The sequence below is a fragment of the Trachypithecus francoisi genome, unplaced genomic scaffold (genome assembly GCF_009764315.1).
Source record: "Trachypithecus francoisi isolate TF-2019V2 unplaced genomic scaffold, Tfra_2.0 Lachesis_group20, whole genome shotgun sequence".
Lineage (NCBI taxonomy): Eukaryota > Metazoa > Chordata > Mammalia > Primates > Cercopithecidae > Trachypithecus > Trachypithecus francoisi.
In genome coordinates this window covers 63,798,237-63,823,770 of record NW_022681466.1, presented here as the reverse complement: position 1 = coordinate 63,823,770, position 25,534 = coordinate 63,798,237, and the positions used below count along the sequence as shown (strand labels likewise).

The following is a 25,534-nucleotide window of genomic DNA, read 5'->3' as shown; positions in this document are numbered from 1 at the left end:
TATAAAAATACTCAAGCTATGAACAAAAGGAAATTTCTTCAACTCTGATTAAGGGCGTCAATGAAAAACTGACAGCCAGTATCATACTTAAGGATCAGTGACTGAATGGTTTCCCTCTAAAAGATGAGAGACAAGGATGTTTGATCTTGCCACCTCTATTTAACACTGCAGTAGAGATTCCAGCCAGGGTAATTAATTAGGCAAGACAAAGAAATAAAAGATACCTAGATTGGAAAGGAAGAAGTAAAACTAGTTCAATTTGCAGATGATCTGATCTTGTATATAGACAGGCTTAAGAAAGACACAAAAAGAATGAGAACTGCTGGTAATATGGACAATAAAAGAAAAGAAAGTCCACAAGAACTAATAGATGAGTTTAGCAAGATTACAGAATACAAGATCAACATACAAACATCAATTATATTTCTAGACACTAACTATGAACATTCAAAAGAAAGCAATTACATTTATAATAGAATCAAAAGAATACAAACTTAGATATAAACTTAACAAAAGAAGTGAAAGACTTGTATACCAAAAACAAAACATCACTGAAAAAAATAAAAAAGATCTAAATAAAAGGAAAGATTATCCATGTTCATAGACCAGACGACTTAATATTGTTAAAATAGCAATACTCTCCAGATTGATCTACACATCAACACAATAAACTATCAAAACCCAAGCTGACTTTTTTTTTTGGGTGGCAGAAATTAACAAGCTAAGGCAGGTGTGGAAATCATTTATCTCATAAAGAATTTATATCCAGAATACAGAATTGTTTCAACTCAGTAATTAAAAGACAGCTCAGCTCTTCAACCTCATTAGTAGTCATTAGAGAAATAAAAATAAAAGCCACAATGAAATGTCACTTCACACCCACTAAGATGGTTACCATCAAAAGATGGACAATAACAAGTGTTGACAAGATGTGGAGAAATTTGAACCCTCATAGATAGCTGGTGGGAATGTAAAACTGCAGTCACTGTGGGAAAGTTTGGCAGTTCCTCCAAGTTAAACACAGAGGTATCATATACCCCAGATTAGTTCCACTCCTAGGTATATTTCTGAGAAAACTGAAAGCACATGTCCACACAAATGCATAAGAATGTTCATAGAGGCATTAATTCAGAAGTCAAAAACTGGAAACACCCAAATGTCCAACTCAGGGATAGATGAATAAAATGTGGTAGATGTATCCTCACAGTAGAGTGTTAGTAATAAAAAGGAGTGCGGTACTTATTCATGCTGCTACATGGATGAACTTTGAAAACATTATGCTAAGTGGAAAACCAGTCACAAAAGGCCACATACTGTATGATTCCACTGATGTGAAATATGAAACAAAGGCAAATCTATAGAGACTGAAAGATTAGTAGTTGATTAATGCAGAATGCAGCAGGGATACAGGGAATGGGGAGTGACAGCTAATGGGTAGAGGATTTTTAGGAGGGACCAAAATGCCCCAAATTTGATAGTGGTGGTGGCCTAATAAGTCTATGAATAAACTAAAAAACACTGAAAATGCTAAATTGGTGAATTGTATGGTATGTAAGCTATATTTCAATAAAGCTGTTAAAATCACAGTATTATAATTTATATTCTTTGTAATTAATTAGCTTAATAACTTTTGTAATTAGCTAATAAAAATCTTGAGCCCAGGCTGCAGTGAGCCATGACTGCACCACTGTACTCCACCCTGGATGGCAGAGTGAGACTCTCTCTCTTTAAAAACAAAACAAAACAAAAAACACATTTAGCTTCAAAAAAAAAAAAAAAAAAAAAAGTATATAAAAACAAGTTCCTACCAACCTATTATCCAGAGATGACTTTCCTTCCAAACTTATTTCTAGGTAAGTATGTCTGCCTGCGTGTCTGTATGTGAAAATGTATACACACACGTGTGTAGAGTTACAAGCTAAACCACCCTACACTGTATTTTCCTTTATTCATTTAAGTCCGGCCATTGTACCCCACACACCCCGTCACTTAAATGGTTAGCAGTCCATTGACATTTAGGGGGTTTCCATTTCTATCATAAATAATAACGCTTCAGCTAAACATCTTTGTACATAAAAATTTCTTCTTTATATTTGGTTAAAATAAATTTTCAAGATGTGGTATCAACAAGGTCAAAGAAAAAGTTTTTGTCATAAAGGAGCAGCTCCCCTGAGAAGTGGCTCCCATCCGTACTATAGTGAGGCCACTGCCTGCCTGCTCACACCGTGAACTCTTGCAGAGATCACTTCTTGTCATTGTGGTAGTAAAAACTGGCCCATCATCTGGGTAGAAAAAGTGATGATTAAAAACAGACCGAGGCCGGGCGCGGTGGCTCAAGCCTGTAATCTCAGCACTTTGGGAGGCCGAGACGGGCGGATCACGAGGTTGGGAGATCGAGACCATCCTGGCTAACACAGTGAAACCCTGTCTCTACTAAAAAATACAAAAAACTAGCCGGGTGAGGTGGCGGGCGCCTGTAGTCCCAGCTACTCGGGAGGCTGAGGCAGGAGAATGGCGGGAACCCGGGAGGCGGAGCTTGCAGTGAGCTGAGATCCGGCCACTGCACTCCAGCCTGGGCAGCAGAGCGAGACTCCGTCTCAAAAAAAAAAAAAAAAAAACCCGAAAAGATCACAAAAGCTATAGCACTAAGGGCCTGGGTCCACATGACCCTCCTCTTGAGGTGAGGAAGGGTGGGTTTTAAGCATCGCCACAGGCTCTCAGGGCCACAGGAACCCCACGTGGTGCCTCCACCCCAGCTGTGTTGCTAAGTGCATTCAAGTATCTCCCATGGACACAGCGGACACACAAGCAGCGTCTTCACGGCCTGCTGCCCCGCCCCCGGCTGTGCTGACAGCAGTGCTATGCCCCTAGGGTGGGTGACAGCGGTGCTGTGGCCCCAGCGTGGTACTGCAGTGCTGTCCCCACCAGCTTCACTGCTGGACTCTGTAGAAGCCACACAGGTCACGTGGTGCTGGATCTCAGTGGGGCCACGTGATGCCATCCAGAGACTCCATGGGCGGTGGCACCTACCTGGAGCTTGCGGAGCTGCTTAATCACCTCATCCCGAGCTTTGTTCGCAGCCTCGATTTGGGCTTCGAGGTCCTTCAGGTCTATCTCCATCTTTTTCTTTGAAGCCACAGCAAGCGCCCGCTGTTTCCTCTCGTCCTCCAGCTCCGCCTCGAGCTCCCGCACCTAATGGACAGCATTGGGTTATGCTGGGTTAAATCCAACTTTCTGCTCACAGAGCAGGCAGCCTGTTCTCAAGTGGGGACTCTGGTGACTCGGGTGAGCGTAACCTTCTGTTACTCTGTAGAGGTCTCTGTTACCAAACAGTTACTATCAACAGAAAACCACAGTAGCTGAATTGTGTTCAAAGGGGTCTTTAAACACCACCACCTAATACAAACCATCCCACTGACTGCTGCGAGGGCACACGAGAAGGCGGCCAGTGACCTGAGCTCAGAGTGTAGATGAAGCCAAGATGGAAAGACCCGAGACAATGCGGTAACCATGTAATAAAGGCTAGAGTAGGCACAGAGTGGGCATGGGGTGGTTGCTAAGAGGTGCAGAGGACTAAGCGGGCATGCCTGTTTCCTAGAGCTGCGAGGACGTGGGGCATGGCCAAGTTACAAGGGTGCCAGAACCACGCAGAAACTGCCTTTGATCAGCAGGAAAGCGGGGAGCAGTTAAAGCTGTCCAATGGAGGAGGGACGAAATGAAGGCCAGCTCTGGAGCAGGCAGATGGGAGCGTGAGGATGAGCAAGATGTGGGCAGGAAACCGAGGGGGACACACCTGCCAGCCACTCACTCACTCTGCGGCACTCTTCGCTCAGTGAGCCTCCTAGTGTGCAGTGGGGATGGGGCACTACGCTCACACTGTCTGACGGATGCTCAGAAGAAGGTGCTCTGGAGTCCTTAAACCAAATCCCAACGCCTCCGTCACCAATGACGGGGCCCAGACATGAAGCTGCTGAGCTCCAAACCTTATCAGCCCGTGAGTCCACAGGGACTGTGTGTCACTGCCTTGACATGGCCTCCTCAACCTGTCCTGCTTTGTCCACTTATTCAGCCACAAATAAATGCTTTGTCATGTATTTATTAAGGTATAGGTCATAAATACCTTAATAAATACCTATGCCATAGGTAGTATTCTAGCAGCTGGAGGCTCAGGTGAGCAAGGAAAGGTCCTGCCTTCACAGAGCTTCCACTTCCTGCTAAGAGGATGATGGGTGGTGTGGGAGCTGGTATGGAGGCACCAAGGCTTGACAGAGTGGTGGCTCCACTGGTCCTCTCCAAAGGGGAGAAACAGGGTTGCTGCTGCTGCTGCTCGTCTGCAGGGGTTGGCATGGGAGACGAGGAGCAGGGCAGCTGCTTCTGCATAATGCAGAGGCGCTCGTCATCTACTTGCTGTATTCTGCAGAGACCTGGGGCTGTACCTCAAGGCGCAGGATAGCAGGAGGCACCTTACATGAATTTCAATGTAGTGCCACTTACATGAATTTCAAAGTGTGGTGGTTTAAAAAAATGTCTACAAATTCTTTAATACTCCCCACCTTAAAGAGTTGGAGCATAATCTCCTTTTGAATGTGGGCCAGACTTGGTGACTTCCTTCTGACAAACAATAAAAAAGTGATCACATGAGACTTGGGATATTAGGTCATAAAAGGCCCGGAAACTTCTTCCTTGCTTGCTTTCTTTTGGATCTCTCTCTCCTGAAGCTCCTCCAGGACACTCAGGAGGCCCATGTGGCAAGCTGCCGAGGCCTCCTGCTGACACCACATGTGTGAGCCAGCTTGGCATGGCTCCTCCAGCCCTGGTCGGGCCTTCAGATGATGCAGCCAGGGCCAAGGTCCTGACTGTACCAGAACCACTGACTCAATGCTTTCCAATTCCTCACCCACAGAAACTGTGACATAAATGTTGTCACAGTTTGCAATAATTTGTTAAGTTTGGGGTAATTTGTTATCCAGCAATAAATGACCAATAATTAGTGGAGTGAAAATAACAAAATAAAGCAAAATTAAATATATCCCAAATCTGGCCGGGCACGGTGGCTCATGCCTGTAATCCCAGCACTTTGGGAGGCCAAGATGGGCAGACCACCTGAGTCCAGGAGTTTGAGACCAGCCTGGCCAACACCATGAAACCCCGTCTCTACTAACAATACAAAAATTAGCCGCACATGATGGCGTGTGCCTGTAGTCCCAGCTACTTGGGAGGCTGAGACAGAAGAATCACTTCAACCTGGGAGGCAGAGGATGCAGTGAGCCAAGATCATGCCACTGCACTCCAGCCTGGGTGACAGAGCGAGACTCCGTCTCAAAACACACACACCCCCACCCCCGCCAAATCCAAGACTTATCGCCATGAACTTTAAGGGACTGGCAAAATATCCACAATTCATATTTAAAGTTTGACACTATAAATTTAACATACATGCAGAAAAGTGCCTAATATACATTCAGAAAAGTATACAATTTATACATGGATAACAACTTTATAAAATGAAAAATTTAAATATCTGCTCTTTTTCCTTTTCAAGAGTGATCTAATTATTAGGACTTGGGATCTGAACCGCAGACATCTGCCAAATCACTGTGTCTGGGATGCATCCATTCTTTCCTATACCCACATTCTAAGACAAGGAACTTGAACCTAACCACAGATTACTTTGGGAGTCCACTGAGGGCTTTCTAATTGATAGGTGTAAGCAGCAATGATACTGTCTGAGAAACAGAAAAACCTAAACTAATTACAATAAAGTTTAAATAATAACATTCTCAAATGACCAAATAAATTCATGTTATTCTCTGTGTTACTGTGTTTACTCAGATGTGTTCTAACATGCATGAACAGGACACTGACCCCGAGGTGGGCTTTGAGAGCCTGCACCCCTTGTTGTGGAGGCCGCGCCTTCTGCCCTACCTGTTTGATCAGCAGCCGCTTCTTCTCTTCATTCTGTTCGTCCCTGGTTTGCAGGTCTCTCTCGAACTGCGCCTTCATGGCCTGCATGTTGACCTCCAGACGAAGCTTGGCATCTTCCGTGGCCTGGAGTTCATCTTCCAGCTCCTCCAGCTGGGTCCTCATTTCCTCCACCTGCTGCTCCAGGGCCCGTTTGGATTTTTCAAGTTCGTGAACCTAAACCACCGAAGCATCAGGAAAGAGTTGACCTGGGCGGAGGCACGTGGGAAAAACAGCAGTCTTCCTGTTTTACAGGCCCACTTGTGGCATGCTGGCCACTTTGGTCCCCCTGGGCCGGCCCCCTGCCACATGCACACACATCCTTCCCTCTCCCTTGAAGGCTGCTGCTATTGTCCATTTCAGTGTATGCAGCTCAGAACTACAGTGCGGATTTCTTTATTCACACATGTTCTCTGGTCATCCTCCTCTGCTGACCTGTAAGCTGAGAGTTCTTCAGTGAGCCAAAGAACAAAGGAAACAGCTATGTCAGGGAACCTGTCTGTTGACTGACCCCTTGCCTGCTGTCTGTGAGGAGCAAGTATGACAGTACACCTCTTATTGCTGTAGAAAAGATCATTCGTATTGAAAAGCACATGTGGAAACTGCTGACTATTCGGGTGGCTTCAGCCTAAGAAGCAGGGCACAGTACAGAGGCCTTGATCTTTCCCTGGAGAAAGATTCCCCAGCACCATTTCCCTTGTTCTCTGCACCAAGCACTGTGCTGAGAGCTTCACCTCCTGTGCCCTTTGATTCTCGCAGCAGCCTTTGGAGGGAGGCCTTGGTGCTGCTGTGCACCCCCTCTGGGGTCCAGGACCACCGCAGTTCTCACAGGGACAGGCGTGGAGAATCTCAGGACAGGAGGAGGGCCCATTTCTACACAGTCTCTGGTGCTCGGTAGGCACAAAAGACATGTTTGTGGGATGAACGTGTGAGTGTTGATGCTACAGAAAACGAACATGAAGTCAACTGTAGCGTTCTCTCTCCACATTTCACTGTGTAACCATGGCCACTTCTACTTTCAGTGGCCTCTTCTTGTCCATGGGGCTAGTCCCTGGGTGCCAAGCTGTAGGAGACTCAGCAGAAAGGTGGGGCCACCTTCGCTGATGTATGATGTGGCCGGATGGCCCATAGCCCATGAAAATGAGACCCTGCCTTTTTAGAGGACTTTGTGCTTTTCAAAGCAGATGCAGTAACTTCATGAAATTGGGCAAGTATAATGTCCATCTGGCAGATAAAGAAACTTAGGCTTCAAAAGCTTAAGTGGCTTCCCATGGTCAGAATGGAAGCCCGTGGAGGAGCCAGGGAACCTTGCCTTTGATACCAGGCCTGGCTTTGTTTTGCTATCTTCACCACGTCATACACTAAGGGAGAGACGTGGGGGAAATAAGTGTCATGGCAGCTCCTGTGGAAGGTGTATGCAATGGAAGGAGAAACTGTGCCACAGAAGCTTCTAAGCTGTGGATAAGCCCCCAAAGCTACGGAAGCTCTCAGAGAAAACAGTGGGGCCTCCCTGGGAAGAACCCGGTCAGAAGGAGCTGCCATTCCCTCCTCCTCCTCCTCTCCAGGTCCCCACTCACCTCATGTTGGCAACTACCTGTGATGGCAGAACCATGAAACCTTTTGTTGAAAGGCCCCCCTGCCAGGATGTAGGCTGGGGCAGGGAGGGCAGTGAGAGGAAGAAGAAATACGTTCACCTCTAGCCAGAGCTGGGGGGAGACTGCAGAAAACCTCACAACGGTCCCAGAAGACCTGAACCCCCTCTTCAGGCACAGGCCAAAGCACTCCTAGATGGCTTCGTGGCTGGGCTGTACATTCCCAGGTCCTTCAGGCACCCCCAAGGAGCCACCTGCTCCCGTGTGAAGGCCCAGGCCCCTGGGATACTCTCCCGTGCAGAAGTGTGGACCCCACCAGGTGACTTACGTTCTTCCCCACGTCATCTTTGGAGCTCATGAGGTCTTCCATGTCTGCTCGGAGCTGCTTGTTCTGCCTCTCAAACTCCTCCTTGGCCTCCAGGGCTTCCTCAAGGGCCCGGGCCAGTGACAGGGCTTTGGTTTCTTTCTCTCTGGCCTCGGCTTCGGCCCGGTCCCGCTCTTCGGCATAGCGAGCAGAGATGCTCTTCTCTTCTGCTAACAGCTGTGCACAAGGGGATGGGGGAATATGAAAAGCCGAAACAGTGACATCAGCTTTTCTCTTCCACGGCGTGGCTGATTTGTCGCCAGAGTGCTGCCATTAGATTATGGTGTTCTTCTATTTCCTTTTTTTTTTTTTTTTTTGCTTTCCCCCTTTTTCCAATTTTGATATAATATGTATCACATTTAATTGCCTTTAAATAAGATTATTTTAAACCATATGAACAAAAGCAAGAGCTCTAACAGGAGGAAACGACACGTGGCTGACCCACCTGGTCAAACTTCTTCTGCTTCTTCTCCAAGTTGGAGGCGACCTGGCGCTGGTGGTCCAGGTCCACCGTGAGGTCGTCCAGCTCCTGCTGCAGGCGGTTCTTGGTCTTCTCCAGTTTGTCATACGCCAGTGCCTTCTCCTCCAGGCGCTGGCTCAGGGCCTCCACGTCCTTCAGAAGCTTCTTCTTGGCTTCTTCCAGACTTTCAATTGTTCCCAGGTCGTCATCTACTTTCTTCTTGGTATCAGCCAACTAGGTTTTGTGTAAGGATAAACAGAAAGTATTAATGTTCTCAACTGGGGCTGGGCATGGTGGCTGATGCCTATAATCTCAGCACTTTGGGAGGCCGAGGCGAGCAGATCACTTGACGTCAGGAGTTCGAGACCAGCCAGGCCAACACAGTGAAACCTCATCTCTACTAAAAATACAAAAATCGCCTGTCTGTAGTCTCAGCTACTGGGGAAGCTGAGGTGGGAGGATCACTTGAGCCCAGGAGGTGGAGGTTGCAGTGAGCTGAGATCATGCCACTGCACTCCAGCCTGGGCGATAGAGTGAGACTCTGTTTCAAAAAAAAAAAAAAAAAAATAGCTCAATTAGTTTTTGAATTTGAAGAAAAAAGAAAACTTTTGTTTTTAATATTTTGAGAGAAGAAAAATCAATACTGTGATTTTTAAAATAAATGAATCTTAGACGGTCACTTAATTTCTTAGCTAATAGTCTATTAAAATGATAACTGGATTGAAACTTTACATTGTTGACGTAGTCCTAGGTCCTTATTTTAAGGGCTTCCAGCATTATAACCAGCACGTGGCTGGGTCAAAGCAAAACCATTTAATGGGCTTAATTTAGTATAACCTAATTAACTGTCCCAAATGGAGTTGAGACAGCCCAGCAAAGCAGGGCCAGGGGCTGCTGAAGACACACATCGAGGCCACCGCGGCTTCCTAAAGAGGACGCACACCTGGGACTGCAGGGCCAGCACTTGCTTCTCCAGGTTCTTCCTGGCCTCCTCCTCCTCCTCCTGCTGCTCCTGAAGACTGTTCTTCTCCTCTTCCAGCTGCCGGATTCGACTGCTCAGGTTTAGTTTCTGGCGTGTCTCCTCCTGAAGAAGCTCCTGTGTATTTTTTTTTTAAAAGGGCAACACTTCCGTTATATTTATCACCAAAACAAATACACCTGTATTAAAGAATTCATGTCATAAAAAAGAGAGAGCCTCAGTGCATGAGAACACCTAGTGACATTAATAAACACAGACGATTTAAAAACACACACAATAACTTTGTAGAAGTTTTTCACACCAACACTGCTTCAGACTGATCCCTGAAGAATGAATGGCGGTGCCGTCCACCCAAGGGCCCAGGCCGGAGGCTCCAGGCATCCCTGAGGCCTCCCCTCCTGCATCCCCCACCACACCCGCATCTCCTCAGTCACGCCTGGGATCCCTTCCTCTCTATCCCCTGCCCCGTCTTAGCTCAGGCCCTCAGCCCTTCGCGCTGGGATCACCTCTCCCGTCTTAGGCATCCCCTCAGTTACCTGTCCTTTATATTTCCTGCCAGACTGACTTCTAAAATGTAAGCACAAACATGTCTTTCCTGTTACTTTCAGACTGGAAAATCTTCAGAGGCATTAGTCGTGTGGAGCAGAATTTCTAGGCTCTGGCTCTAGAGTCTCTGGCCTCCTCTGGTCTCACTCACCAGGCCGTGCCTTGTCATGCATGGGGTATGCTTCAGTTAAAATGAATTTATCCCCAACTGCCTAATTATTCCACTTTCGGCCTGAGATTTTTTTTAATCCCCAGCACCTAGCCTAAAGCCTGACAAATAAACACTCATAAATGTTTGTAAACTTAACAAAATTAAGCTGTAAAACTCCAAGAATAAAGTGCTACATTATTTTCAAGTAACCTGTAGCTGACTTAAAAACATCCCTAACGGATGATGCAATGCAGGTCTTAACCATCTGATAAGCAAGCCTCAACTCACCCTTTTACAAAATGAACTGTTTCTCACAGGTCAGCACAATGAAATTCCAACCATAACGAAACAATCTTATTTAAAATGGCCAGCAAGACATTGTGTGCAGAAGGACCATGGCTTGGGTAAACTACTGCCCAGGCAGCGGCAGTGAATGGCAGGTGGAGCTGCCTCCGAGGCCACCCACATGCCTGCCAGACACAGGAACCCCAGAGGCTCTACATTAAGACACTGAGCTTCCAGGGAGAAATCCTGAGTAGCAAGCCTGGCTCCAAATAAAAGTATGACATAAAACTAGTAAGAGGTGACATAGAAGACAATTCTGGGGCCAGCATATTTCACCAGCTTAAATACTACAGAAATGTTAGTTATTATCAAGACTCCTTGTTCCCCGTGGCATACCTGTGTATCCTGTAGTTGAGACTCAAGACTAGCTGCATCCTTAGCAAATTTAATACCCTTCTTCTCCGCTTCTTCCAGAAGGGTGGAGACATTATCTAGCTCATTCTGTAAGGAGCAAAAGATTAAATTCAACTCAAAAGCAAGCAAGCAGAAAGGGTCTAGAAACACAGCTTTTAAACAACACAAATAGAGAACTCGGGGGCAGTGTGAACCTGAAACTACCCATTCAGTTAAGGAAGACTCACCCCCAAGAGTCTGTTGCCTTCAAACGGAGCTCAAATAAGTAGGAACTAGAACCTGCCTCCCTGGCCGCCTTAATCGTCTCTACCTATGGAAAGGATGGGGCGGCGGGGGGTCTCCTAACTGGTTTTCTACCTTCTTCTATTTTTATCATGAAGAGACAAAAATTAAAACAAAGCCTTTGAAAGACTGTTTCCTCTGAGGGGAGGCTGAAAGGCCAGCAGGTGCTTGATTTTGGTCCTCCTTCACATGAAGATGCATTAACACATGCTTTGGGAGGAAAGTATAATTCACATTCTTATAGAACTTGAGGCTTCTATAAAAGGGATACAAGAGTTTCTTTTTTTTTTTTTTTGAGACAGAGTCTTGCCTTGTCGCCCTGGCTGGAGTGCAGTGGCACGATCTCGGCTCACTGCGACCTCTGCCTCCTGGGTTCAAGCAATTCTCCTGCCTAAGCCTCCTGAGTGGCTGGGATTACAGATGTGCGCCACCACGCCTGGCTAATTTTTTGTATTTTTAGTAGAGACGGGGTTTCGGCCTCCGAAAGTGCTGGGATTACAGGTGTGAGCCACCACGTCCGGCCGGAAGTTCTTAAATGTTTTAAAAAACTGGTATTGTATATTCATCATGAATATTTAAGTTATTTCTTATGGTCAGATTTTTTTTTTTTTTTTTTTTTTGAGACGGAGTCTCGCTCTGTCGCCCAGGCTGGAGTGCAGTGGCCGGATCTCAGCTCACTGCAAGCTCCACCTCCCGGGTTTACGCCATTCTCTCGCCTCAGCCTCCCGAGTAGCTGGGACTACAGGCGCCCGCCATCTCGCCCGGCTAATTTTTTGTATTTTTTTAGTAGAGACAGGGTTTCACCGTTAGCCAGGATGGTCTCGATCTCCTGACCTCGTGATCCGCCCGTCTCGGCCTCCCAAAGTGCTGGGATTACAGGCTTGAGCCACCGCGCCCGGCCATGGTCAGATTTAATGAATAATATTTTTTCCGTCTCAATTAATATTTCTAAAATATTTTCCAAACAAATCTTCATGGTATAAGATGCTGTATAATTTTTGATGACAGTTGGCGCTGGGAAGAAGCAGAGGGACGCAGAGGGGCAGTAGGCACCGTGGGTTCTCGCCTGTCCTCATCACACCAGCTGAGGGAAGGTGGATGGCGGCACAGCCACAGCACAGCCTGCCATGGGCAGGCCTCTCTGCTGAGTCCTAGAGTCCTGGAGAATCATGTACTGTAATGTGGTCTTGGGCCTCTGACACAACACAGCTCTGTAATGCTTTTTCAATGTGGCAGTATAGGATGTACATCTTTTCTTACCAATAAGGACTCATCGACTATCTTGTTTTTGCTGGATGCATAGAAGTCCATATTAAACATTAAAGTTATTTCCAACCAGAGTTGGAAATATTATTTTAGCCCTTCCTATCCATAGGTTCCATCTGTGGATTCAACCAAACATGTATTAAAAATATTCAAAAAAGGGCCAAGCGTGGTGGCTCACACCTATAATCCCAGCACTTTGGGAGGCTGAGGTGGGCGGATCACGAGGTCAAGAGATCGAGACCATCATGGCTAACATGGTAAAACCCCGTCTCTACTAAAAATGCAAAAAATTAGCCGGGCATGGTGGTGGGCGCCTGTAGTCCCAGCTACTCGGGAGGCTGAGGCAGGAGAATAGTGTGAACCGGGGAGACGGAGGGTGCAGTGAGCAGATTGCGCCACTACACTCCAGCCTGGGCGACAGCGAGACTCTGTCTCAAAAAAAAAAAAGGTTGCACTAATTTATACCAGCAGTGTAAAAAAATAAAACTCTTGCAAATCTTTGCCAATGTGAAGTATAATTTTTTGGCCCATTGTTCCTATTATTTACTGGACTAATGGAGAAGCTGAAGTGCTTAAAACTGTTCAAGCAACTATAAACACAATTCAAAGTGGAACTGATCAAGTCCAATTCATGCTGTCTTCTTCTTAAAATAAGTATTATTTAACTTCATCAAAATAATAGACACTAGGGACACCTAAGACTCGATGTATTTACTGGACAGCAATTGTCAGGTATTACACAGCACGCTGGCTGTGGGTCTCTTACTGCACAGAGGGATACAATAGTAAATTAGGGACATGCTACGGTGGGATGTGTGTAGAGCGGAGGTTTCTGGCTTACCTGCAGCTTACTTGCTTTCTCCGCCAGCTCCACCCTGAGCCTGTCGCCTTCAGAGACCTTGGCATGGAGCTCCTGGACCTGCGCATCGAGCTTCTTCCTCTTGTGCTCAGACTCGGCCTTGACCTGCTGCAGGACCTTCACCTCACACGCCAGCTCCTTGTTATCTGTCTCCAGGCCCTGCTTGTTCTTCTCTAGATTTGCTTTGAACTAGGAGACGGAAGGGAAAACATTATTCACTAATCATTTTCTAAAACTCCATACAGAGGACTGCTTTTTGAGTCTGCAGAATTGTGCCTAACACACAGTAAGCCTGTGATCAACATTTCTTAAATGAGTGAATGAAAATGTTTGCTGTTCTCTGAATGTGAGGATTTCTATGTAAGGAACACATGCGTACGTACTGCTCTGAGCAACAGATGCAGGTATTTAGGGGCTCACTGTGCTAAGTAATGATCCTTGTCCATGCCAGGTGTGTCGTGTCTGCAGCGTAATCACTCACACTGTCCTTTGTATAAAACAAGTGTTGTTAGTGTAAAAACTGTTTTACATGTACTAATGTGAGCAAGCACCCCTGGTGCAGGGTGGTCACAACAGGATGTGTCTCCAAGGACATCTTGCCTCAGGGACACGATTGGGTGTGGTAAGGTGGTCACATGGGAATCTGGGCCAGACTGGCCTCAAGCTGCCCTTCCACGAACCAGCTGTGTGACCCTGGCTTAATTACCTAACACCGCTGGGCCTCAGTTTTCTTGTCTTTTAAATGAGAATTATAGGAGACTGTGCCACAGGGTTGTAACAAAGAGTAAGGAAGGCAATTCACATAGGGTACTTAGCACAGTACCCGACACAAATGTAAATGTTCCGTAAATGTTAATATTGTCATTGTCTGAATTAAAAGGTGGCATGTGGCTAGGCAAAGAACAGAGAGATGGGGAAACCAGAGCAAGACCAAGCCACAAAGGCAAGGATGATTATGGGAAGTCGTGGAGGCCAGTCTGCACAGGGGGGTGGCATGAGTCACAGGGCACAAGAAATTCGGTTTCAGCAGAACGGAAAGCCTGTGTCTGAGATACAGAAGCAGGAACAATGAATGAAAGGCAAGACTCTGCTTGGTGGCTGCGGTGAGATCACAGGCAGGGAAGGACAAGAAGGGAGAGATGAATGTCAGGAATCCCTGAAGGGGAACAGTGGCAGGACTTGTGACTTACTGGCAGCAGACAAGTAAGGGAAGAATGACTTTCAAATCATTCAGGGTTTTTTTTTTTTTTTTTTTTTTTTGAGACGGAGTCTCGCTCTGCCGCCCAGGCTGGAGTACTGTGGCCAGATCTCAGCTCACTGCAAGCTCTGCCTCCCGGGTTCACGCCATTCTCCTGCCTCAGCCTCCCGAGTAGCTGGGACTACAGGCGCTCGCCACCTCGCCCGGCTAATTTTTTTGTATTTTTTAGTAGAGACGGGGTTTCACCGTGTTAGCCAGGATGGTCTCGATCTCCTGACCTCGTGATCCGCCCGTCTCGGCCTCCCAAAGTGCTGGGATTACAGGCTTGAGCCACCGCGCCCGGCCCATTCAGGGTTTTGAGTGAAGCCACTGGGAGAAGGATTTAGTGAGAGGAGACACTGAGGAGACTGTGTGATTTGAGATGGCGGCTGGATCCGTGTATTTGCATCTGGCTTTTTTCCCTAAGTAGACAGTGTGTTTTCAGAAAGCCGCTCCTGCCTTGGCAACTGGGTACCCAGCAGCCCACTCAATGACGTATAGATGCTGAGCATAATCAATACATGACTGAACAGAACGGGCAGATAGGACGGGAGTGGGTCTGCTGGTGGATTTTCTCCAGGCCACAGCACACGGCAGGGTCTCCCTTACCCGCTTGGCCTGTTCCAGCTGCTCCGAGAGCTCCTCCAGGGCTGTTGCGTGTCTCTGTCTCATGTCCTGGATTTGAGCTTCATGGTTCTTAGTTTCCTCCTCAAGAGCCTTCTTCAGCTCTGCCACTTCTTGTTCACGTTTTGTACTAGAGAAGGACATTTTTTGAGAGAGAGCAGAAGTAGCTGACTGATTAGAAACACATTTTCTTTTTGAAAAAGTACTGTTTTTGTTTTAAATATTACATAAATTCCTTTAATAAATATTTGATGTGCTATTTCCAGTAGGCTGGCAGGTCTATTACTGTGATATCAGAAATCCTCCTAGAGAGCTGAGTAGTGGTTCATGCCTGTAATCCTGGCAATTGGAGAGGCTAAGGTGGATCGCTTGAGCCTGGGACGTTGAGGCTACAATGAGCTATGACTGCACCACTGCATGCCAGCGTGGGTGAGTGAGACCCCATCTTTAAAAAAAAAACCAAAAAAAAAAAAAAAAAAAAAAAAAAACCAGTGCAACTTCCATGCCACATCTGACTTATCAAGACACAGGGTGACATCCCTAGGGGGTCTTCCAATTGTTCTGGGCAGTCTGGTTTCACTGGAGGTCAGGAATTGGTTAACACAAGATGCCAAACTGCCTGACACAGCCCCAACAGAATTGAATAAAACTGGAAAAAGGGAGTCTCCCAGAGATTTTCAGAAGTGAAGGGGTGGCAAAGGCCAAAGCAATCAGGACGTTGCACGGTAACAAAGCAAGACTCTACCATTCACGTGAAGAAGCCGCAATGAACTAACATCCTCCCAAAACTCTACTAGGAAATGGCTTGAGGTTGGGGAGGAGGGCATTATCTTTTGGAGCGGCAGGAAAATTAAAAGGCAGCTCAAAGGGTTCAGAAAGGATCTCTGATGTTTGATATGAGAACACAGCAGGTCCATGGCCATAGAATGGGAATGTTCTGACATAAACTGCTTTTATCTAACCTGCACTTTACGGTATGAAGATCACATTAGCATTAAGCATTTTTCCATGGCTTTCTAATATTTTAAAAATTGGCTATAACAAATACAGGGTAACCTGAATAACTCGAGTTATTCACTTTCTAGAAGAGCTCTTACTCCCCATGGCAAGTCACTCTAAATTTGTTAATCTGAGCACCATGTTTAAGCACAAGCTTGATGAAGACGGAAGCCAGTCAGGTAAACAGTGCTCCTGCTAAGACCTATATTAGCACTTTTGGATTAGCTACAACCTCACACTAATCCTGAAGCACATCTCTAGCAAGCTTGCTCTATACTTTATAACATGTCACAACTTAGAACAGTGATTCACACACTGATTCCCATGTGGACACATTTTCCCTCTCTTCACCTCTCTTCTCATGGAGTCACGAGATGCAGGGGCTGGCTGAGAGATCCCTGTGCCAAGAGAACAGGGCCTGGTGGCTGCCAGCTCCATGGTCACATGTAGCCCAGCCAGAAGGAATCACTGAGGATTCTTTGCGGTCCAGCCTAGCTCAGCCCCAAGTTCCACTGGCTCAGCCAGAGGTCAAAGACGTGCTGGTCTGGTCCTGTCTTCTACAAGGCTCCCATCGAGATTATTTCAGCTCACTCTAGCAACCAGTGCTTCATTGATCAGACTCTAGGGAAATCTCTCCTACTAGCAGCAGGTTGTCTTTTGGAAAAATAGTTTTGTGTGCGTTCCTCGTCCCTACTTGAACCCAATGGTCAAAGGAAACCTTCCTCTTCTCTTCTCCAGGCTGAACAACCCAATTTCTTTCAGTCTTTCGTCAAAAGTCCTCAAGAAAGTTAAAATGCCAGTGAGTCATGGGAAGAACTAGGGCCCAGGGAGGGTGGTTTGCATTCTCTAAGGGTCCTTAGCAAGAATGGAGGACACGTCTGAGCTGCAGGCAAAACAGAATCCGTGAGTGCTACAGCTGAGCATAGGCATGGTTTTAATAAATACGTGCATTTATTTTTTTGCAAGGGTTGGATGGAAAAATGATCAGAACCTTATTTTCTATTGCAGTCAAAAGCCCAGCTGGGAGTGGAGAGTTCAGCCAAGTCTAGTTCAGTGGTTTCTAGATTTTAAAAAAGCAGATATATCAAAGAGAAGTCTAGGACTCACACTACGAAAAGCAGTTACTCTGCTAAAGTGGGGTAAGGGCTGGGCGCAGTGGCTCACGCCTATCATCCCAGCACTTTGGGAGGCCAAGGCGGGTGGATCACCTGAGGTCGGGAGTTCGCGACCAGCCTGACCAACATGGAGAAACCCCATCTCTACTAAAAACACAAAATTAGCCGGGCAGGGAGGCAGGCACCTGTGATCCCAGCTCCTCTGGAGGCTGAGGCAGGAGAATTGCTTGAACCCAGGAGGCGGAGGTTATAGTGAGCCGAGATCACACCATCGCACTCCGGCCTGGGCAATAAGAGCGAAACTCCGTCTCAAAAAAATAAAAAATGAAAAATGAAAAATAAAAAATAAATAAAATTAAATTAAAAAGTGGGGTAGGAAGCCTCGAACCACGCCTGGCTCAGATGGGGGTTTTTCCTCTCTCTGGGGAAAAACTGAAGACAAAAACCAACCAACCGCTGTCCGGCTGCCGTAGCTGTACATATTCATGGCCAGGATCACGGCAAACATTCCAAGGCTCACGCCTCTGTTCTCCAGCATGGAGCGTCTCCCCCCACCCACCATCTGACCTCAGTTTCGCTGCTCTACCGAGCCGGCCTGCCCTGTGGACACCATGATGTCATTCTTTCCACGACCGAGTGCCCAGGTTTCCAGCTGCTGGGTGGACCCAGCTGATGAGATCCTTGTCCTCTGGGGAAATGCACTGGTTTTCACCACAACCCATTTCCCTCCTGGTTGCTCTGGGCCGTTTTCGGCCTCTCTGGCCACACTTGCGTTCATAAATAATTCCCTCTGTGTTTCTTGCTTTATTTCAGGCCCCAGCAGCTCCCCAGGATGACGGGCTATTCTTTCCATCATTCACACCCTGGAAGAGCCAGCAGGTGTGCCTGCAGCCAGCCAAGGTGGCCAGGGTTCCCTTCTGGCTGGCACTCCTGGGGTGGCCCTGAGGCACTTGGCAGTGTGAGTGTGGGAGGGAGCAGACGGCTTCTGCCAGGACAGCAAGCTGGCACACCCTCTACATCGCTCTCCATAGTGACGACGCCTGTGAGTCCGCGGGAGCCGCAGGCCAGCACCTCCAGGCCTGCGAACTGGCTCCCTGCTAAGGCTCTCCTGCGACTCGCGGGCTGCCATGGTGCAGTTTTCTACCTGGGAGCCTTCTCTGGCCATGTTCACCTATGCTTGTCACCTTTTTCATGCCCGCCCCGGCTGCTGGCTCATGATGTTGCATATGCCTCTGCCCACTGCACACCTCTGTCCCAGTGCCTGCACCAGCCTTCTTCTCATCCTTGTGAAGGCATCCTTCCCTTTTCAGCTGGTCACCTACACCGTTCACGCCACCTGGCACTGCCAGCATAAGTGCCTGGCCTCCTGGGTATCTCCTCCTATTCCTGTGTTTACCCTTCTCCCTCTGGTCCTATCTATCTATAAATCTCTTTTCACTGCCCCCCACTCTGTGTAGCTGTCACTGTCTCTCCCTAGACATCCATCCCTGACCACAGCTTTTCTGACCACACCCTCTCACTGTGCCCCTCAGTCTGCTGTCTACCCTAGGACTCACACTACTAACAGCAGTTACTCTGCTAAAGTGGGGTACCCTGCACAGGTGTTTCTACCCATAGGCGGGTCTGTTTCTAACCATTACTGTTTAATCACCGTTCCACCTGCCACCACGAGGAAAAGCACACCACCTCCCAAAGACAGCAAGCACATCAGGCATTTCTGCGCGGGCTCGGTGGAGAGGTTGGCAGGCGCCTGGGCCCTGCTCCCTCTCCCACACTCACCGTAGTTCCTGCTGGGCTGCCGTGGTGTCCAGCGTGTCCTCCAGCTCTGTTTTCAGAGCTTCCAGTTCCTCACTCAAGTCCCTTTTCTGCTTTTCGGCCTTGTTCCGTGAAGCCTTCTCGGATTCAAAGTCTTCCTGAAGTTCCGCAATTTGGGCTTGTAGCTCTCGCACAACTTTAAGGGCATTGTTCTTATGCAGTGTTTCATCGTCACCTCTGTTAAAACACCCGGGCACAAGAGGCGCTCAGAGACGGCGCCCGGATGGCCTGTTTCTCAGGCGAGCCCAGCCCCTGAGCACCTCTCCACGAGACCCCAGTCCCACATCCCTCCTCCTGGGGCCTGAGGCTGGTGCAGATGCTCTGCACCTGCGAGGGCAGGAGGAGGTCCTTGGGTAGAGGACTTGCTGAAGGCCCCAAAGCTAATGATGGCAGAGCCAGAACTAGATTCCAGCCCAGCCCCCTTTCCAAACGACCAGGCTTCTCCATTAAAAGGTAGGACACTCTTACTTTAGCCCTTAGAATACGAAAACATTTTCTCTGAAGTCAAAGGCTGTTATAGTTAAAAATCTGCTTCTAACTATGAAGGAGTGACCTCCTCCATCACACCAGAACCCAGCCAAACCAGGGATGCTCAGAGAACACACTGGAATGCAGCCAAACCAGGGATGCTCAAAGAACACAGTGGAAGAAAGAGGCTCTCATCCTCATACCCTCCAGGTGCCTCTCCTCCATAGGGCAACTTTTTGTTTATGTCTGTGGTTTAAAATGTTGGAAGATTTTTCTGATTGGGAATAGCTGGGATGTTTGAGGTAAGGGAGATTTTTCTTGTAAGATTTTGATTGTAACACATTATAAACTCCAAGTATTATAACCATGTAGCCAAATAGTTATTCTTTATAAAGAAATGAAACATCAGACATATATTTATTAAATCTGATTTGCATTCTAAACTGAATGGTTTAGAACTGATTATTGAATCATGCTCTCAGTGGAGAAATATAATTTCTGAAAAGTGATTTCCCTTCAAGTTCTAAAACATACTACAGACTGGGCGTGGTGGCTCATGCCTGTAATCCCAGCACTTTGGGAGGCCAAGGCGGGTGGATCACTTGGGGTCAGGCATTTGGGACCAGCTTGACCAACATGGTGAAACACCATCTCTACTAAAAATACAAAAATTTGCCAGTGTGGTGGTGCACACGTGTAATCCCAGCTAGTCGGGAGGCTGAGGCACGAGAATTGCTTGAATCCAGGAAGTGGAGTTTGCAGTGAGCCGAGATTGCACCACTGCACCCCAGCCTGGGTGACAGAGTGAGACGCCATGTCAAAAAAAAATAAATAAATAAAACATACTGCAGTTAATCTGTAATGTACAGAGACCAAAACATTTGTTATAGTGAAATAATTTGTTCTGGTATGAATTTCCAAGGGTTTCATAATTTGTCATTTTAAAGTATTAAATATTAAATATAAAGATTGAGATGGTTTATGAGACTTTTTTGCTGCCCTGACAAAATCTGTACGCCTGGACTTTTCACTCTCTCAGGTCACACCAAACAGCGAGTAGACCCCATCTCACTCTCCCAGGGTTTTTGGATGCTCCCGAACATAACAAAGTCTGCTGAAACTCAGTCCCATGGGCTCCCGTGCAGCACAGCTGCGGGGCCGCAGACCTGGCCAGCGCGCCCTGCAGCTCCTCCTCCTTCTTGGCCAGCTGCAGCTTGAGCTCGTCAATCTGCGCCTGCAGCTCTGCGATCTGGTCCTGCAGGTCGGTCGTCTCCCCGTCGAGTTTTCTTTTGGCCTTTTCCAGTTCCTGACGAGTCTTTTCTTCCTTCTTTAAGCGTTCTTTAAGGCAAGACATAAGAAGCTCTTCAACACACTGAGTGACTCACCACAGGAATAAACTAAAACTCAGACTGATCCAAGTTGAAAATAAGCCATTTTATTCGAAAGCATGTCACTGCCCTGATGACATGGTCATGCCCTGATGTCAACTGCTCAGTCATTTCAAACCCACCCAGATCTGGAGGGGAGATGAATTAGTGTCGGGAGGGAATTTTAAGGAAGAAGTTGAGTGTCCTAAGGATGTCCTTTCATGGCAGGTGAGGCCACACTGTCAGAGCCGAAGGGGCCTCGAATCCTCTCACGTCAAACCCATCGGGGGGCCCAGGTTTGCAAAGTGGCTCAGCAGGTGCTGGGGCAGCAATCGTAGCTGCCTGTCACCCCACCCCCTTTTCCATGGGAACCCCTGGTCTGAACCAAGAAAAATGCTATCCTCGAGTACTGGGAGAGAGGAGACAGAAGAGTGGGCAGAGAGGGCCGGGCCTCTTTTCCACCCTCCCCTCTAAAGTTCTGCAGCGATCCCCCAGTTAGCCCTAGTGATCTAGTTCACTGACTGATTTATTTCCTCACAGCGACCTGTATGCCTTTGTGTTCTCCAGCAGGAACCAATTTGCTGAGAGGATGAGACCGAGTGTCACAGCCTGATCAAACAGGTGAGTAAAAAAGCACATGTGCTTATGGGTACTTCCTCAGCAGAAGAACCATATACTAGTACAAATGGTTTATGAAAATAATTTCTTTTTCTTTTTTTTTCTTTTGACACGGAGTCTCGCTTTGTCACCCAGGCTGGAGTGCAGTGGCATGATCTTGGCTCACTGCAAGCTCTGCCTCCAGGGTTCTGGCCATTCTCCTGTCTCAGCCTCCTGAGTAGCTGGGACTACAGGCGCCCGCCACCACGCCCGGCTAATTTTTTTGTATTTTTAGTAGAGACGGGGTTTCACTGTGTTAGCCAGGATGGTCTTGATCTCCTGACCTCGTGATCCGCCTGCCTCGGCCTCCCAGAGTGCTGGGATTACGGGCATGAGCCACCACGCCCGGCTTATGAAAGTAATTTCATACTGACATTCCCTCTTTTGTTTATACTAAAACAAATAAAACCCCAAATATTTTTTAAAAGCCAACCCCGTTGTCTTCCTATCATAAACGCACACATTAAGAAAGAGTGGGCACCTGCCTGCAGGCGCCTGCACAGAGCTCCCGCCCTCTGGTGATGGTACCAGTCTCTAGCTGCTCTTTCCAACTTCCATCCTCTTTTCATTTCTTTTGCAGAAGTTGTAATGTCCTAGGATTTCCTGATATTACTCTGTGGCTTGGCCCTCAGCAGTGTCTTCTCTGTATCTGCCAGCTTTTATGTCACTGGCCAGTCCCTTTGTGAGGTAAAATCTGGGCACTTTAATGCAGCTTTAGATTAAACACAATGGTCTGTAGGACCCAAACAACTTAACCCCAACCATGCCCACTAAAGGGCAATATCTTTTACCATAGTACCAAAGTTAAAAAGGGAACCCAGGCCTGGTGCTGTGGCTCACGTCTGTAATCTCAGCACTTTGAAGGGCCAAGATGGGTGGATCACCTAAGGTCAGGAGTTTGAGACCAGCCTGACCAACATAGTGAAACCCCATCTCTACTAAAAATACAAAATTAGCCAGCTGTGGTGGCGCATGCCTATAATCCCAGTTACTTGGGAGGCTGAGGCAAGAGAATTGCTTGAACCTGGGAAGCGAGGTTGCAGGGAGCCAAGATTGTGCCACTGCACTCCAGCCTGGGCAACAAAAGTGAAACCCTGTCTTTAAAATAAAAAAAATAAAAAAAAAAAAAAAAAAAGGAAAACCATTTTATCATCGTTCCAAGGCAACACAGAATAACCTTAAGAGCCCTTTTTATTATTTTTTAAAGACAGGGTCTCGCTGTGTTACCCAGGCTGTAGTGCAGTGGCACGATCATAGCTCACTACAGTAAGCTCCTGGGCGCAAGCAATTCTGCTGCCTCTGTCACCCAGGCTGGAGTGCAGTGGCACGATCACAGCTCACTATGGTGAGCTCCTGGGTGCAAGCAATCCTGCTGCCTCTGTCACCCAGGCTGGAGTGCAGTGGCACGATCACAGCTCACTATGGTGAGCTCCTGGGTGCAAGCAATCCTGCTGCCTCTGTCACCCAGGCTGGAGTGCAGTGGCACGATCACAGCTCACTATGGTGAGCTCCTGGGTGCAATCAATCCTGCTGCCTCAGCTTCCAAGTAGCTGGGACTATAGATGCGCACCACTACGCCAAGCTAATTTGTCAATTTTTTTGTAGAGATGGGGTCTCACTATGCTGCCCAGGCTGGTCTTAAACTCCTGGCCTCATGCGATCCTCCTGCCTCAGCCTCCCAAAGTGCTAGGATTACAGGCCCGAGACACTGCGCCCAGCCAAGGGACCAATTTTAATAAGTCAACCCAAACTGAAGGTCCTTATTGTTAGTAATCACCATGTATACTGTTTATTTTTGCATGTTCTGATTACAGTAAAAGCTAAACACTCACATGTCCTAGTCCTCAATTCCTCTGGCCCCAAACACTAACCTTCTAAATCTGAGATCATCACTTCTTGCTTATTCCTGATTTTGGCCAAGTTTTTTGCCTTTTCTTCCTCTTCAGCCAGCTGAGAGGAACACTCAGCAATACGATCTTCCATGAGTTTCTTTTCCTGGACAGGAAAAATTGACTGCTTCAGAAAAGCCATTCAGAATAACCACTTGGGTTCTGTATTCCTCATAAAGGTCAACTGTCTGACTCGAGAGAAAACAAGTCCTATCAGCACTGCCTCCCCCAGCAGACTGTACATGGTCAGGTGCTGCAGAACGATGTTCTGGACAAGGATGAACCAGATACACGACAGTGGTCTCCTAAGATGATCATGGAGCTGGAAACTTCATCAGAGCGGTCATAGCACCACAGTGCAATGACTCTGTTTTTAAAATACATGTACTGCAGCCTCCGTGTGCCACGCTGATCAAGTCTGCAGTCATGTACAGCAATGTCCTGGGCCTTCACATTCACTCAGCGCTGACTCACTGACTCACCCAGAGCAGCTTCCAGTCCTGCAAGCTCCGTTCATGCTGAGTGCCCAATAGAGGTGTGCCATTTTTAATCTTTTCTGTCGTTTTTACTGTACTTTTTCTATCATATTTTTACTGGACTTTTGTTTGGATATGTTTAGACACACAAGTACTTCTTAGCACTGTGTTCCCACTGCCTGTAGTATTCAGGACAGTAACATGCTGTACAAGTGCGTGGCCTAGAAGCAATTGGCCACACCGTCTAGTCTAGGTGTGTAGTAGGCTCTACTGTCTAGTTTGTGCCAATACACTCTATGATGTTCGTACGAGGATAAAATAACTTCACAATGCATTTCCCAGATTGTGTCCTCGTCATTAAACAACACACAACTGTACTCCAGAGGAGCAGAAAGGCTTACACGGCTTGGTGCCCACCCCGGGAGCTTGGCCCAGCTGCCTGGTATTCAGAGTCCCACAACCAATGGTGGATGAATTAATGCTTGCACAGATGGAAACAAGTCATCACTGAGTGACCAATAGGCACAAAATGCACGTGTTAAAAGTCTAAAAGATTATCAGGATATTTGGTAAGGTTTAAAAAATTCAGTGGTGCCTGTGTCTTTAGAAATCTGTACGAGTAGAGACTTACAGAGAAAATTCAGTAAATGAACCTAAAATCTTGAGAATTTTCTGTTTGAGGTCACTTTCAATGAGTATATCAACATAATATTATATATAAATATTTTCCGTAACTAAAATCAGCTTTTTGTGGGAACAGTCTCTTACTTTGATAAACTTGGAATTTTGGTCCTCGAGAAGCAGAATCTCCTCTTCCATCTTCTTGATCTTGGCCTCTGCTGTCACCTTTTCCAGCTGCAGCTTTTGCCGAGCCCCTTCCTCCTCGTCCAGCTGCTCTTCCAGGTCCTTGTGAAGAACACACAGTCAGTCTCGCCACGTTCTCGAGATTTGACCACACATTCATCATGCACAGGAATGCATTACAACGAGATACTATTTTTTGTTTACTTATTTTTTTTTGAGATGGAGTCTCGCTCTGTCGCCCAGGCTGGAGTGCAGTGGCGTGATCTCAGCTCACTGTAACATCCACCTCCCGGGTTCACACCATTCTCATGCGTCAGCCTCCCAAGTAGCTGGGACTACAGGTGCCCGCCACCATGCCCAGCTAATATTTTGATTCTTTTTTTAGTAGAGATGGGGTTTCACCGTGTTAGCCAGGATAGTCTTGATCTCCTGACCTCATGATCCATCAGCCTCAGCCTAGATACTAATTTTTGATTCTCAAAATGCCAGGGATATTTAAAAAAATATGAAATGCAGTTATGTGAAATAGACATTTGTATCCGGTAGAGGCTAAAGTACAAACTGGGTCAATCCTTCTAGAAGCCAACATGGCAAAAACGTAGCTTTGAAAATGAGCCTTTCCTTTCAACTAGCAATTTCAGGAAATTGTCACAGATGTGATTTATATAAAAAGACATAAAGTGATAAGTTATTTATAATATTGAATAACTATGAACATGCTACAAAAAGGTCTTGGTAATTAAATGTTGGCACATTTGTTAAATGGAATAATATATAGTAATTAAAATTCACATTTTGGAATAATAGCAACACAGGCAAATATGAATAATGTAGTAGCACTCATCAAATGTGTATTTAATTTAGCTGAATCCAAATATATACATGTTCGGCCAAAGAGGAGAGAAAGAGAACATGAAAACGACA

General features: G+C 46.9%; 1 protein-coding gene and 1 long non-coding RNA gene across 8 annotated transcripts in view; one reads left to right on the top strand and one right to left on the bottom strand.

Annotated features, from left to right (window-relative positions):
- MYH10 (myosin heavy chain 10) overlaps nucleotides 1-25,534 on the bottom strand; it is a 157,426-nt gene that overhangs the window by 10,605 nt on the left and 121,287 nt on the right. For all 6 annotated transcript variants that reach the window (XM_033184593.1, XM_033184595.1, XM_033184590.1 and 3 more), the window contains 12 exons: nucleotides 24,575-24,712; nucleotides 23,313-23,436; nucleotides 20,584-20,755; nucleotides 18,914-19,126; nucleotides 15,006-15,150; nucleotides 13,142-13,348; nucleotides 10,735-10,839; nucleotides 9,321-9,473; nucleotides 8,363-8,611; nucleotides 7,882-8,094; nucleotides 5,926-6,138; nucleotides 3,031-3,192 (listed from right to left, as the gene is read on the bottom strand). In XM_033184593.1, the coding sequence (XP_033040484.1) occupies nucleotides 3,031-3,192; nucleotides 5,926-6,138; nucleotides 7,882-8,094; nucleotides 8,363-8,611; nucleotides 9,321-9,473; nucleotides 10,735-10,839; nucleotides 13,142-13,348; nucleotides 15,006-15,150; nucleotides 18,914-19,126; nucleotides 20,584-20,755; nucleotides 23,313-23,436; nucleotides 24,575-24,712 (2,094 nt within the window). The remainder of the gene's footprint in view (nucleotides 1-3,030; nucleotides 3,193-5,925; nucleotides 6,139-7,881; nucleotides 8,095-8,362; nucleotides 8,612-9,320; nucleotides 9,474-10,734; nucleotides 10,840-13,141; nucleotides 13,349-15,005; nucleotides 15,151-18,913; nucleotides 19,127-20,583; nucleotides 20,756-23,312; nucleotides 23,437-24,574; nucleotides 24,713-25,534) is intronic.
- LOC117067716 lies at nucleotides 19,123-24,517 on the top strand. Of its 2 annotated transcripts, XR_004430835.1 has the most exons (4): nucleotides 19,123-19,402; nucleotides 19,496-19,719; nucleotides 20,457-21,405; nucleotides 23,510-24,517. It is a non-coding gene; the product is annotated as an uncharacterized LOC117067716 (long non-coding RNA). The 2 variants fall into 2 exon arrangements; XR_004430834.1 differs by having other exon boundaries at nucleotides 19,123-19,719; nucleotides 23,510-24,514.